Raw genomic sequence first — 15,357 nt, 5'->3', positions numbered from 1 at the left:
TGCCCCTCCCTCCTCTGTTTTGTGACTTTTTTCCCATTAATAGATCAGAAATAGTCCCCCAGAGGCAAACTTATCGATCTGTATTGTTTTGTTCCTTGCAAGAGTTTAATAGTATTCAATTACGTGGTTTTGCCAGTTTATTTACTAGAGTTCCCCAGTTGCTGGATATTTAGGTAGTTTGGTTGTGTTCCTTTTCTGGTGTTTATTACTATTATGGAAATTCTGTGATAATCAGTTCTGTACACTTTGCTCAGTCATCTCAACATTTTCTTTTCTTTTTTTTTTTTTACATTTTTTTTTCTCTGTGATTTATCATAACATTTTGTGTATATTTCCCTGTGCTATACGCATGTATCTTTTTAAATTAGTCTTTTTCATTCTTTGGATAAATACCCAGAGGTGGGATTCTTGAATCGTCTGGCAGCTCTATTCTTAATTTTCTGAGGAAACGCCATACTGTTTTTCACAGTGACTGTACCAATTTACATTCCTACTAATGGTGTCCGGGACCATATGAAGGGTCCCTGTTCTCCCCCTTCTCCACATCCTTGCCAACACTTGTTCTTTCTTTCCTTTTTGATAAGAGCTATTCTAACAGGCATGAGGGGGTATCTCACTGTGGTTTTGACTTGCATTTCCCTGATAATTAGTGATGTCAAACACCTTTCCAAGTGTCTGCTGGCCATCTGTGTGTCTTCTTCAGAAAAATGTCTATTCAGATCCTCTGCCCATTTTTTAATCAAGATGTTTATTTTTCTGTTGTTGAGTTACATGAGTTCCTTATATATTTTGGATATTAACCCCTCATTATATGTATCATCTGCAAGTATCTCCTCATTTGGTAGGCTGTCTTTTCATTTTGTTGATGGTTTTCTTTGCTGTGCAGAAGCTTTTGAGTTTGACACAGTTTATTTTTGCTTTTGTTTCTCTTGCCTGGGGAGACATATCTAGAAAGATATTACTAAGATCAATGTCAAAGAGCATACTGCCGGTTTTTTTCTAGGATTTTTCCTAGAAAATTGTTTTCCTTTTTTCCTAGAAAATTGTTTTTCTTTTTTCCTAGGATGGTTTCAGGGCTTTCATTCAAGTCTTTAATTCATTTCAAGTTAATTTTTGTGTATGATGTGAGATAGTGGTTTAGTTACATTTTTTCTTATGTGGCTGTCCAGTTTCCCCAACTGGACATTCACTGAAGAGTCTATCTTTTCCCCATTGTACGTTCTTAGCTCTTCTGTTGTAAATTAATAGTCCATAAATGTGTGGGTTTATGTCTGGATTCCCAATTCCATGCCATTGATCTATGTACATTTTTTCCTGCAAATACTATGCTGTTTTCATTATTATAGCTTTGTAGAAGGGTGTGAAATTAGGGAGTGTGGTATCTCCTACTTTGTTCTTTTTTCTCAGGATTGCTTTGGCTACTTGAAGTCTTTTGTGGCTCCATATAAATTCTCGATATTTTTGTTTAACTTCTGTGAAAAAATATCCTTTGGATTTTGATACAGATTGCATTAAATCTGTAGGTTGCTTTAGCTAATATCAACATCTTAACAATGTTAATTCTTCCAATTCATGAACACAGAATATCTTTCCATTATTTGTCTTCTTCCATTTCTTTCAACAATGTCTTTGTTGAAAGTTTTTAGTTTTTCAGTTTTTAGTTTTTCAGTGCGCAGGTCTTTTACCTCCTTGTTAAATCTATTCCAAGGTATTTCATTCTTTTTGTTACAATTGTAAATGGGATTGTTTTCTTAATTTCTCTTTCTGCTAGCTCACTGTTAGCAGACAGAAACACAACACAGTTTTGTATGTTGATTTTATACCTTGCAACTTTACTGTATTTTTTTTATTATTGCTAATAGTTCTTGGTGAACTTTTTAGGGTTTTCTATATATAAAATCATGTCATCTGAAAATAATGACAGTTTTATATCTTCCTTTCCAATCTGGATGCCTTTTATTTCCTTTTTCTTGCCTAATTACTCTGGTGAGGACTTGCAATACCATGTTAAGAGAGGTGAGAGTCAGTACCCTTGTCTTGTTCCTGATTGAAGAAGGATAGCTTTTAGTTTTTCATGACTGAATATGACGTTAGCTGTGAGTTTATCATATATGGGCTTTATCATGTTGAGATATGTTCCCTCTTCTATCACTTTATTGAGAATTTTCATTATGTGGGTGTTGAATCTTATCAAATGCTTTTTCTGCATCTACTGCGGAGATCATATTGTTTTCAGCCTTCATTTTGCTAATGTGCTGTATTACGCTGACTGATTTGCATACATTGAAACATCCTTGCATCTCTGGAATACATCCCACCGCATCATGGTGTATGAACCTTTAAATGTATTGTTGGATTTCATTTGCTAATATTTTGTTGAGGATTTTTGCAACTGTGTTCCAGAGATATTGGCCTATAAGTTGTGTGTGTATGTGTGTGTGTGTGTTGTCTTTGTCTGACTTTTGTATCAGGGTGATGCTGTCCTCACAAAATGAGTTAGAAAGCACTCCCTTCTGTTACATTTTTTGGAAGAGTTTGGGAAGGACAAGCATTAATTCTTTGAATATTTGGTAGAATTCATCTGTGAAGTTGTCTCGTCCTGAACTTTTGTATTTTGGGAGCTTCTTGAATACTGCTTCAATCTCTATACTAGTGACCAGTCTATTCAGATTTCTTCCTATTTCTTCATGATTCAGTCTTGGACAGTTGTACAATTGAAAGAATTTGTCCATTTCTTCTAGCTGCTTGGCATATAGCTGCTCATAATACTCTCTTATAATCCTTGGTATCTGTTTTATTTCTCCTCTTTCATTTCTGATTTTATTCATCAGAGGCCTTCTGTCTTTTTTTTCTGAGAGTGTAGCTAATGTTTGTCAATTTTGTTTACCTTTTCAAAAAACCAGCATTTAGTTTCATTGATCTTTTTCTATTGTCTTTTTAGTCTCTATTTCCTTAATTTCTACTCCGATCTTTATTATTTCCTTCCTTCTCCTGACTCTGGGCTTTGTTTTTTCTTTTTCTAGCTCCTTGCAGATGTAAGTTTAGACTTCATTTGAGAGTTTTCTTGTTTCTTGAGACAGTACTGTTTTGCTATAAACTCCCCTCTTAGTACCACTTTTTCTGCATCCTATAAATTTTGGCATGTCATCTTTTCTTTTTTTTTGTCTTCAGGTAATTTGTAAATTTTGCATTTGCTTTCTTTGTTGCCCCAATAGCTGTTCAGTCTCCACATATCTGTGATGTTTCCAGATTTCTTTTTGTAGTTGATTTCGAGTTTCATACCATTGTGATCAGAAAAGATGCTCGATATGACTTCAAACCTCTTAAATTTACTGAGACTTGCTTTGTGTCCTAACATATTGTCTATCCCTGAGAAAGTTCCATGTGCACTTGAGAAAAATGTGTATTCTGCTGCATTTGGAAGGAATGTTCTATACAAATCTACCAAATCCATCTGGTCTAAAGTTTCACTTAAGGCCACAGTTTCCTTGTTGATGTTTTGTCTGGATAATCTAGCCATTGATGTAAGAGGGATGTTAAAGTTATTATTGTGTTGCTGTCAATTTCTCCTTTCAGGTCTATTAATAATTGCTTTATATATTTTGGTGTGACTGTGTTATATATATATTTATTTTATATATATATATAAGTATATATAAAAAAAATCACTGTTACATCTTCTAGATAAATTGTCCCCTTTATTATTACACACTGTCCATTTTTGTCTCATTATTACTTTTGGCTTTAAGTCTATTTTGTGTGATATGAGTAAGGATACACCCACTTTCCTTTGGCTGCCATTTGATTGGTCATCTTCCATTTCTTCACTTTCAGCCTACATTTGTCTTTAGAGCTTAGGTAAGCCTCTTTGAGTCTCCTGGAGCACACGGCCGGTTCTTATTTTTCAATCCATCCAGCCACCCTGTGTCTCTTGATTGGTGAATTCACTCCATTTACATTTAGGGTGATTACTGATAAGTGAGGACTTAGTGTTGCCATTTTATCTTCTGTTTTCTGGTTTCTCTACATCACTGTTGTTTCTTTTTCTTTGTGTTTCTGTCTGCCAGCTTGGTTTGGTAGCTTCCTATGATATTTTTCTCAGTTTCCTCTGTTTTTCTGTTTCATGTCTCTGCTCTAGATTTATGTTCTGTGATTACTATGAGGTTTGTATAAAATGTCTCATAGATAAGCCAGTCCTTTTCCTGCTGATAGCATCTTATCTTCATTTACCTGTAAGGTTTCTGTCCTTTTCCTCTTCGCTTTTTGTGTTTTTGGCTCAAATTATCTTCTTTCATGTTGTAAGTCTGATGCCAACTGAAGTAGCTATAATTTTTTTTCTTCTCTTTCTACCCTTTAATCTTTATGCTATAATAAAGCATTTAAAACCTATTCTGATAAAGAGTTACAATTTTCTGATTCTGTCTATTTATCACCTTACTCAAAGTTTTGTACACTTTTTCCTTTTTGTTTCTGGTAGAAGAGCTCCTTTCAACATCTCTTGTAAGACACATCTAGTGTTGATGAATTCCCTTGGTTTTTATTTATCTGGGAAAGTCTTTATTTCTCCTTTATATCTGAACGATAATATTGCTGGATGAAGTATTCTTGGGTGACAGTTTTTATCTTTCAGTATCTTAAGAATGTCATTCCACTCCCTCCTGGCCTGTAGAGTTTCTGCTGTGCAATTTGCTGATAGTCTAATGGGAGTTCCTTTGTAGGTTATTAGCCCTTTTTTCCCCTGGCTGCCTTTAAAATTCTTTGTCACTGACTTTTGACATTATGACATTTAATAATTTTACTTTTAATGTGATGTGTCTTGAAGAAAGTCTTTTCGCATGTAGGTAATTAGATGTTCTCTTAACTTCACAGACTCATATATCCAGTTCCTTCCACAGGTTTGAGAAGTTCTCAGCTATTATTTCTTTAAATAATCTCTCCACTCCCTTCTCCTGTGATACCCATGGCCCTAATGTCACCCTTCATCAAGAGTTGGACAGCGCTCGTAGAATTTCCTTTTTTATATCCTATTTCTCTTCCTTCTTCTACTTGCATCATTGCTAGATTTCTTTCTGCGAGCTCATGAATTCCTCTTCCATATGGTCTGATGTATTTCCAGGGCTTTCTAATGCATTCCTAATCTCATTTATTGAGTTCTTCAGCTCCAGAATTTCTGTTTGGTTATTTTTCAGAGTTTCTCTTTGGTAAAGGATTTCTTATCCTCATTAATTTTATTCCTGAGCTCACTGAACTGCCGTTCTGAGTTTTCTTATAGCTCAATGGACTTCTTCATGAAGGCTATTTTTAATTCTGTTAGACTGCAATATTCCTGACTTTAAATTCGGTTTCTGGAGAACAGTCATTTTCTTTTTATGGCATGATGCTACTTTGGTTCTTCATGATACTTGATGAGTTGTTCTTCTGCGAGCACATTTAAAGTAGCAACTATCTTTCTGCTTGATTCTAACAATGCAACAGGTTAGAAATTTGAGGTCTTTCTTTTGTTTTCCAGGAGGTGGCACTCTAGCACTAGTTTCTGACTTTTGTTATCTGAGCTGCCTCTGACTATGTCTGAGAGCTGGCACTTTCTACCCTCCACCACATCTGTCAGAGTTGTGGACCTGTGTCCTTGCTACTGCTTCCTGTGCCTCCAGGGTCACTGGTGCCTTCCTGCTGCAGTGTCACTGGCATTGCAGCCTGCTGCACTGGGATGGTGGGCTCTTCCCGGGTGAGCAGGATCCCTGGAGTCCAGGATCCCTGGAGTCATAATCTCTGTTGCCATGAGGGAGGGAGAGGGAGAGGGGGACCAGGAGTTGCACAGGTGTCACTGCCATGTCCAGGGTTGTAAGGTTCACAGGCTCCACCGCTGTGGGCAGGGGAGCAGGAGGCTGGAGTTGTGAGTGCCTCAGCTGCTGGAGGATGGAGTCTCAGGCCTCACTGCCGCTGCTGCCCAGTTACCTGCGCCTGCAGGCACCACTGTGGCCAGAAGGCCGGAGACGAGTGCACTGCCTCCCCTGCTGCTATGTGTTCTCTGGGGCTGTGGGCTCAGCTTCCATGACCAGAGAACCAGGCTGCTATTCCCTCAGTTCTGCCTCCCCTGTGTGTTCCAGTCCACCCACCTTTAAATGTACACATGTGTGGAATTCTCCAGCATCCTGTGTGTCGAGCAGAGGCACCTTTGCTGAGTTGTGGACACTTTACTGGTTGTAGACTTAAGGGGAGGGACAAAGGGAGCTTTTCACTCCGCCATGTTGCTGATGTCACTAATACAACTGATTTTAAATAGGCCTAGATGTTGGATTTGGCAGACAAAGAACTCCAAACAGCTTTACAAATATGTTTAAAGAATTAAAATAACTTTTTTAAATAAAGGGAAATATATGCTTGATGAATAAACAGAGAATCTCAACGGAGAAATGGAAATTGCACATAATAGAAATTCTAGAGCTAAAAAGTGCAATAACTGAAAATTTTAAATATGCTCAACAACAGATTAGGGATGGCAGGTAATGTGAATACAGATCACTAGAAATTATCCAACCTAAGAAGAGAGAAAAATGTCCGAAGAAAAATGAACAAACTTCAGAGACTTGTAAGACAATATGAAGCACCGCAATATACATATGACTTGAAAAAGAAAGAAAATAGTCTAAAAGTTGTGAAGAAATAATGGCCAAAAAGTTCCCAGATTTGGTAGAAAACTTTAAAGATTCAGAAAGCTCAACAACCCACTCAAAAAGATAAACAAAAATAAAATCACTCCTAGACGCATCACAGTGAAACCGCAAAAAAGCTAAAGAGAAAGTCTTGAAAGTCTTTACAGGAAAATGCCACATTATGTACGAGGAACAACAGTAACTCCTTGCTGACTTCTCACCAGAAACTATGAAAGCCAGAAGGTGCTGGAACAACAGATTCAAAGTGCTGAAGGAAAAAAATTATCACTACTTATTCTCTATCCAACTAAACAATCCTTCAAACAGGAAAGTGAAATAAAATAAAGGTATTTTCAGTAAGCAAAGCCTGAGAGAATTTGTTGCCAGCAACTCCACTACAAAAGCTGCTAAAGGAAGTACTTTAGCCTGAAGGGAAATGAACACTGGATGGCAACTGGGATCTATACAAAAAAAAAAAAAAAAATTAATGGTAAATATATGGTTAAATATTTTTAAATTACATATTTTTCTTTTCTTAATACTTTTAAAAAATATGACTACTTAATTAAAATGTATTAATCAGTCATGACAGATTTATAACAAATATGTCTAATATATAAAATAGCACTTTATAAATAAAATGATAGATACATAAAAATACACTATTTGTTTTAAGGTTTCTATATTTTACCCTAAGTAATTCAATATTAACTCCAAGTTAATAAGTTTAAGATGAATACGTAATAGATAGAACAAGAACAAAAATAAAGAGCTAGCTAAACCAAGACAGAAATTAAAACAGAATACTAAAAAAAATCTTAAAACAAAAGAAGACAAGGTGGAACAGAGAAAAATTTAAAAAAGAGAAAAGACAAAACAAATCATAACAGAGAAGACCTAAGTATAACCATACCTATAATGAAATGTAAATAGACTAACAGTCCAATCAAAAGACAGAGATTTTTAAAAACTAGATTTAAAATCCAAGACCCAGTTGTATGCTTTCAACAAAATACATGCTTTAAATATAAAGACATAAACAGGTAAAAAGTAAAAAGCTAGAAAGAATATATTCTATGTAAACAGCAAAGTATAAGACAATGAAGTGGCTATATTAATAACAGACAAAATAGGGATCTTATCAAGAAATATTGCTGGAGACAAGTGGGGGACACTTCTAAATGACAAAACAGTCAATACATCAGGCAAAAAGAGCAATTATAAATTTGATGTAACTAATAACAAAGCTTCAAAATACAAAGTAAAAGCTGACAAGATTAAAAAAAGAAAGATGACCCACAATCATAGGTAAAGACTTTAACACACATCTCTCAGAAATTCACAGAATAAGACAAAAATGTTAGCGAGAATATAGAAGAGCCAAGACACCATCAATCACCTTAACCTAACTGGCATTTCCAAAACATGAAACCCAACTCCTCCTGCAGAATATACACACTCTTTCAAGTCCATATGGAGTGTCTACCAAGATAAACCACATACTAGGCCATAAAACAACCCTCAATAGTTTTCAAAATATTAAAATGTAACAGATTCTACTATCTTACTGCAACAGAATTAGATTCAAAATCAACAAAAAATAAAACATCCAGAATAGCCCACAAATATCTGGAAATTTAAAACTTACTTTTAAAGAACTCATAGAAATCACAGAGTAAATTGGAAAATATTTTGGACTGAATGATAATGAAAATTGGTAAATTAATAAATTAGACTTTGTCAAAATTTAAAATGTCTGCTCTTTGCAAAAAATTATTAAACCAAAATGAAAATGTTTCCAAAATATATATCTGATAAAGAATGGATATCTATAACATATAAAGAATGCTCAAGGTTCAATAATAAGAAAACAATCAACCTAATTAAAAAAAGTAGGCAAAAATATTTGAACAGACACTTCACCAAAGAAGATATATGACCATCATAAAAGCACCTGAAAATATGATCAATATCATTGGGAAAATGCAAACTAAAATCAAAATTAGATACCACTTCCCACTTTGCAGAATGGCTAAAATTAAAAATACTCACACCACCAAGTACTGGCAAGGATATGGAGTGGCTGGAACTCTCCTGCACCGCCGATAGCAAGGTATATATAATTATTCTGTCTCTCCAAAAATAAACTAATCCAGAAATAGGCAGGAAAGAAATTTTTAGTTGGCAATATACCCGAGAAATATATTTGATTAATTTCATCTTCTACAGGTTTGAGACTTTTTAGATTAACTAAATTGTTGAGTAACTGACAGTCAATTGCCACTTTAAAAAATCAGTTCATGGGCGAAAGCAAGACCTAGTATCCAGCTTCAGAGAACTTTCCACCAAGTTCGTGGAATTCGCCAGAAATGAAGAGGAGGCAGAAATCCAAGCACCTAGTCCAATCTGCCTCAATTCAGCGTCTTAATAGCCTGCTTTCCCTTTGAGGCTCTGGGTCTGCCTTGGGGAGAACGAGGCAGCCGGACCAGCCTCTGCGTGATCCTCGGGGATAGTCTGGGGTATCAGTGCGACCAGGAGCAACAGCAGCGCCGGGCAAGACAAAGTCAAGCTCCTCCTGCCCCACAGGTGTGGTGTGGTTCTCACACATCAAGTTGGGATCTGTTACCAGTTTTTGTTACTATTAGTAAGACATCTACTGCACAAATGATTTTGCTACAGATTGAATACCAGCCATTTCGTAGAAAATGACAACAAATGAGTCTCCCAAGAAAGAGGAATTATTACAAAAAGGTTTGCTTCCATTTCAGTGACTCTTCAGGTCCCTTGGGCTCTCTCAATGAGTGGCTAAAGAACACGGTCACCCGAAAAAGTGAAACAGTTCATCAAAATCAAAGAGCAAATGGCTGTTGTGACCCAAGATGCTGAAAAACACAGGTGCTTCAGCCTCTGTGACTGACCTTGGCAAATAATTAACGACAGGGGTTGTTTGCATGGGAAACTATTCATCTCACACCATGCTGAGGGAGAAAAAAGCGAGAAATGCAGAACTGCTCCATCCTGGACAGGTGGCTCGCACACACAACGCGAACATAGCTCAAAACCACATTGTAGCCATTTCATCCCCAGGGAAGTACAGCGAACTCAGAGAACAGCAGGTCTGTGGTGTTTTCCCTGGAAATTTAATTTTTGCTAAAATTTAGAACTTTATAGGGATGAAAAGATGGAGGTTGGACCAGGTGGGTCAGAGATGGTGACAGCCTTTAAAAATTAAAGAAACTATTAAAGCAACGTTGAAGACGAGCCCAATGCCTTAGACCAAATGGTACAAGTTCCACACTCCCTGCTCATCACAGCCCCTAAAAATAAGCCCCAGGATTTTCCCTAACCTCTTTATCGGGGCCAGCCTCCCTCTCTTCTGAGGTAACGTCTATAACTCTTGGCATCCAGCGTGCTTTCGCACCACATGTCAACTACTAGCGATGGTATTTTTCCTGATGGCTGATTGGTACCCTTAAAGAAAGGAGGCGGAAAGGACGGGGCTTGCAAAGTCATTTTACATCATGAACGGCAACAAGTCTTTTACTGGGGGGACATGGCACCGCCTGAGAAACCAAGGGACATGCTGAATTTCCACCCCGTTTGCCAGTAGAACGAGAAATGTGGTGAAAATGAAATCCAAACCTTGGGCTTACTGACACGACAGCTGAATTAGTGATATTTCTTGTGCCAGGAGATTCTCTCCAAGCAATGCTAGTGCTGAAGGAGCCGTCGTGCGAGGCAGGCTGGCATCTAGGAGCCCTCCTCTCCCCGAGCGCGGAGGGACGGTGGTCCCACGTGGCCACGAGGCCCCGTCCGTACCTTTCGCTTTGGTTGTATAGAATCCAACAGCTGCTCCATCTCTCCACAGAATTTTAGCCTCCTCCTTCCCAGAGTGAGGTAAAAAAAACATGTGATCGTCATCCAAGTTCCTCTCCAATCTTCCAAAAATAACGACGTTTAGAAGGAAAAGCACAATCCTTTCCCCAAATGACTGAACCTTTGAAGGAGAAACAAAAAGAACATCTGAGTGAGATGGGAGAGGAAAATCAGGCTTGGTAAATTCGACGCTTGGAGTCCACCCGGAGGTCGGGGGCCAGGTGTGGGCTCCCCCATCGTCCAATTCACCTCAGGCTCCAAAGCCAGAACATGGGTCCTTTTCTCACAGAGGTTTTTACACTACCCTGACCTTTCACATAGTGGGCTTCCCAGAGCGAGGGGCAGTGCCAGGGGGGCCTCTAGCAGAATGTGCTTAGACAGAAAACAGTCGCAGCCAGTGACACCGGAGGTTACCCCCGGGCAGGCCATGTCAGCAGAAACACTGGGTGTGTCCGGGAAATAAACCCAATCTGCCATTTTTAAAAACAGCCCCAGAATTCTGGCCCTCAGAGGGAGGGTAAATCATCGGGGATTACTATCGCTGTACAACTGCCACACCAAGAGCAACTGATTTCCAATGACTTGCAACAGATTTTGAGCACACACGAGAATCCCAGTTCCAGAGAATTACCGGGACTGACTCAAGGCCCAGCCCATTCTCAGGCTACAGAATGGGGCCAACCACTTCTCACCCGTCGCAACGTCATCACAAGTGAGGAAACTGTCTTGCGGTCAAGGTCAGGCCCACGCAGGGCTTCCTCAGTAACCAGCCCAAACGACTTTCTGCTCCTGCGTGTTAAAATTCTCTGCACTTGTCTAGCCCGCCGATGGCAAGTACATGACATAAATGGAGGCCTCCCACTCCCGCACCCACAGCAGACATAGCTAATCAATCCCCACTCTATGGGCTGAGCCTGGATATGGTCTCAGAATCCTCCTAAAAGCAGCTGGTAAAATGTGGGGCTTGAGATGAAACCAGGGAGGTCGTGGTTTATAGATGAGGAGACAGAAGCTCAAAGAGGGCAGGCAATTACATGTATTGATTTCCTTGCCATGTTCCAAAGAGGACTGAAGGTGGGCTGGACGGGGCCTCTGTCAAAGGCAGGCCAGGACTCCTGAGTCCCAGGCCAGTGCACCTGCTGCAGCCCAGCCAGGGGTTCCCTTCTGCACCTTCATCCATTAGAACTGAGACTTCAGGAAAGGGAAGCTTGATATAAATATTAACGCTTGGTTTTACATTTAATTTTGACCCTTACATTTTTATTATTGTCATTATCATCCCCATCATCACTTGTGGTCGTGGCTTTTCTGCCTGGATTTGCTAGGTGATCTGCAGCCACCCACAGCCCCTTTCAGCCTCAGTTTCCTCTGCTGGTCAAGGGAGCAGATGACCTATTTGGTCTCTAAAACACTTGTATGTTTTTCACATGCTCTAATAATAAAAAATGAGGCAGCTTGCAGCACTCTAGCAAATGGCACAAAGTGTTTAGAGCCAATAAACTTATTAATTGGCCCAGAATGCAAAATATTTCACCTTCATCCAGAGCCAAATCTTAGATGAGAAAAAGATTTGCGAAAACCACACCAGCTTAACTCTGAGAAGCCACCCCAATTTTGTATCTCAGACAGTAGCAGCCAAATCAAGTTCAAACCTTAAGAATAACCAGCTCATCACAAAACTCGGGGCAGGGGGTGGGGGTGGGGTGTGATGTGGGAGGTTATAGTTTTTAACTTATAAAACCAGAAAGTTCAGAGGAAAGCCAGAAGAGAAAAACAGATTGCATCTGGCAGAAGGGAAATATCCAATCAAAAACTGGCAGGAGAAAAAAGGAGAAAAAAGAAAATGCACTTAATTTGTCCAATTTCATTACAGGGGGAAAATGTGACATGTGATTCTGACTTAGAAACATTTCTGAAAACACGAAACTAAGATCCAGTTCTAATCCCTCAATTAGGACCACTAATTATATTCACAGGAAGAACATTAAGAAAAAGTTTTCATTTATTTGTTTGTTTTGGGTTGGGAGGCGGATAATTTGTGAAGAAGAGCTGGACAAGGAACAAAATGTAATTAAAAGACAAAGAGTTAAGATCCCAGATTCTATTAAATGGAGAAGGAAACGGTCACCACATGCAGCTGGGCAGAGAGATCTTTACAATCTGGTTCATTAAGTGGAATTAACATCCAGGTTTCTTTCCGTTCACCGCAGAGGCCACGTTTTCACAAACTGTGAGGGTTTTCCTCATCTAAACTTAGAAGCAGTGACACATGAAGAAAGTGACCGCCCTTGTTCTGATTAAAAATAAAAACAAAACAACTTAAAGGGTAAGTCAGACTCCTCCAGAGACTCAGAACACTCAGGGCTCACACCACCTAGTTCATCCATGGATGGCGACACAAACAGGTACCCCAGGCAGCCTCACTGCGTACATCACCACGCTCATTTGCTGAATCTCAAGCCATCGTTAATTTGCTGGAAGAAAACCCTTTTCAAAATAGTGTCTACCAAGTCAATTAAAAGCAGACCTGAAAACCTCCTGCCACTTGTGACAACATGCATGAACTTGAGGGCATGATGCTAAGTGAAATAAAGGGGAAGATAAACCCTGCATAATACCACTTACATGCGTAACACGAAGAGCTGAATTCACAGAAACTGAGACCCCGATGGTGGCTGCCCGGGGCTGGGGGGTGGGGGAAAGGGGAAGATGTGGGTCAAAAGGTTCAAACTTCCAGTTAAAAGATGAGTACGTTCTGGGGATCTAATATAAAGCATCATGATTGTAGTTAATACTACCGTATTACATACTGGGAAGTTGCTAAGGGAGTAGGTCTTTTATGCTCACCACGAAACAGAAGTGGTAACTATGTGACGTGATGCAGGTGTTACCTAACCGCTGCGCTGGTCAGCATTTTGCAGTATACCAGTGTGTCAAATCAACACACTGCACACCTTCAACTTACACCATGTTATGTCAGTTATATCTCAATAAAGCTGGGGGAAGAAACAGACTTGGAAAATACAACCCATAGAATGGGGGAGGAGGGATATTTGCAAATCATATATACAATCAGGACTTGCATCTAGAATATGTGGGAAACCCAACAGTGAAAAGTCAAATAACCCGAATAAAAAGTGGGCCAAGGATTTTAATAGGTATTTTCCCCAGAAAGGACACACAAATGGCCAACAAGCACATGAAAAGATGCTCAACATCCTTAGCCATAAGGAACCCTCAGCGTGCCGTCCTGGGTCTCTGTTTTACAGCTGCCCTGTAGGGACCACCAGGCCTGCCGTCAGAGACTAGACTTTGCGCCCAGCTAAATCACTTACTAGCTGTGCAGCTTAGCCCTCAGTTTCTTCATCTGCAAATCAAATATTTTCAAGATTCTGAAATCAGATAATCCCTGTAACAGATCTAGGTAATACACAGGCTAATATCTAAGGTAAGTCTAACTCAGTAAGTACCAACAAACGTTACTGGAATGCAATAAACAGAAACTCCCTACACCCTAGAGAGAGGATGCGGATGAAAGTTCCAAAACTAAGACATGAAAGGAAGTTAAAAGAGATTTACCAACAGTCGGATGTCTGTTGCATGTTGCTGTTTACAACCATCTTCCTTGCTGGCAGGGTGTTATTGATTGAACTGTCTCCCCCAAAAAGGTGTTAAAGCCCTAACCCCCCAGTACCTCTGGTTGGGATTTGCTTGGAAATAGGGTCTTTGTAGATGATCAAATTGAGATGAGGTCATTAGGGTGGGCACCAGTCCAACATAACTGGTGTCCATACAGAAAGCGAGGACCAGGGTAAAGACAGACGAGCACAGAGGGAAGATGGTGTGAAGACACAGGGAAAAGGCAGTTGATAAGTTGATAAGCCAAGCTGCCAGCAGTTAGGGGTGGGGACCAGATTCCCCCTCAGAGCCCTCAGTAGAAAAAAACCCTGCCAACACCTTGATTTCAGATCCCAAGCCTCTGGGACTGGGAAATAACACACGTCTGTTATTTAAACCACCTAGTTTGTGGTACTTTTGTTACAGCAATTCTAGAAAAGGAATCCACAGGGGCAGACCGCTTTGAACGATCAACTATAATAAGTACACTGACTTCTAAAGCCTGTTTTGCAGTGGCCGTTTAAGTTTGCAATGCCTCACCTTCATCAGACCTTCTCTTGCAGGATCAGAGGTTCTCAGCACATCCTCGGTGGCCCACCAGGACTCCTTCATGTAAACAGCCACGACTAAGGAGAAAGCCAAGAGAAACTGATGATGTGCACACGGCCACCTGGCGGCCCGGGGGGCAGGGTTAGTGCATGCAGCCACTGTCAAGGTGCAGAGGAAGTTTACGTGTGGGGAAAGCAGGTGATATTTCTAGAGCTGAACTGTCTGAGAGCCAGGATAGAGTGATCACTCTTACCTAAAGGACGTCACAGGTGTCTGCATGGATGGCCCATGGTTGATTTCAATACAGGATGTACCCCAAAGCTGTTGGGCACAAAAGGCTACACACCAACACTGACAAATTCAATGGGTGAGAATTACATTTTTTCCAGTGTCCAATTATGTGACACAACTTGGAACGCCGAAATTTTAGTCAAACCCAACATTGTCTAAGGGCATCGAACAAACCGTCTTCCCACCACCCTTGGTGCTGGGCTGGCGCTGGCTCCTTTTACCTGCTTGTCTTCCATTCTCACAATGAAAACTGTCATCTGCATTTTTCTGAGGATGCTGACACTCTGAGGGGTGAAAGTAAGCAGCTAGGAGGGCTGAGGTCAGGTCCAGTCCTCAGTTACTGGACTCCACGTTCAGTGCTCTTTCCAAG

At 39.9% G+C, this 15,357-nt stretch overlaps 1 protein-coding gene across 1 annotated transcript in view; it reads right to left on the bottom strand.

Annotated features, from left to right (window-relative positions):
• FAM169B (Protein) overlaps positions 1 to 15,357 on the bottom strand; it is a 68,206-nt gene that overhangs the window by 13,420 nt on the left and 39,429 nt on the right. The window contains exons 4-5 of the mRNA XM_072950711.1: positions 14,688 to 14,773; positions 10,473 to 10,650 (exon numbers count right to left, since the gene is read on the bottom strand). Coding sequence (XP_072806812.1) covers positions 10,473 to 10,650; positions 14,688 to 14,773 — 264 coding nt within the window. The remainder of the gene's footprint in view (positions 1 to 10,472; positions 10,651 to 14,687; positions 14,774 to 15,357) is intronic.

The sequence above is a fragment of the Vicugna pacos genome, chromosome 27, assembly GCF_048564905.1.
Source record: "Vicugna pacos chromosome 27, VicPac4, whole genome shotgun sequence".
NCBI lineage: Eukaryota > Metazoa > Chordata > Mammalia > Artiodactyla > Camelidae > Vicugna > Vicugna pacos.
Note: the sequence above shows the minus strand (reverse complement) of the source record. Positions and strands in the feature narration are given on the sequence as shown.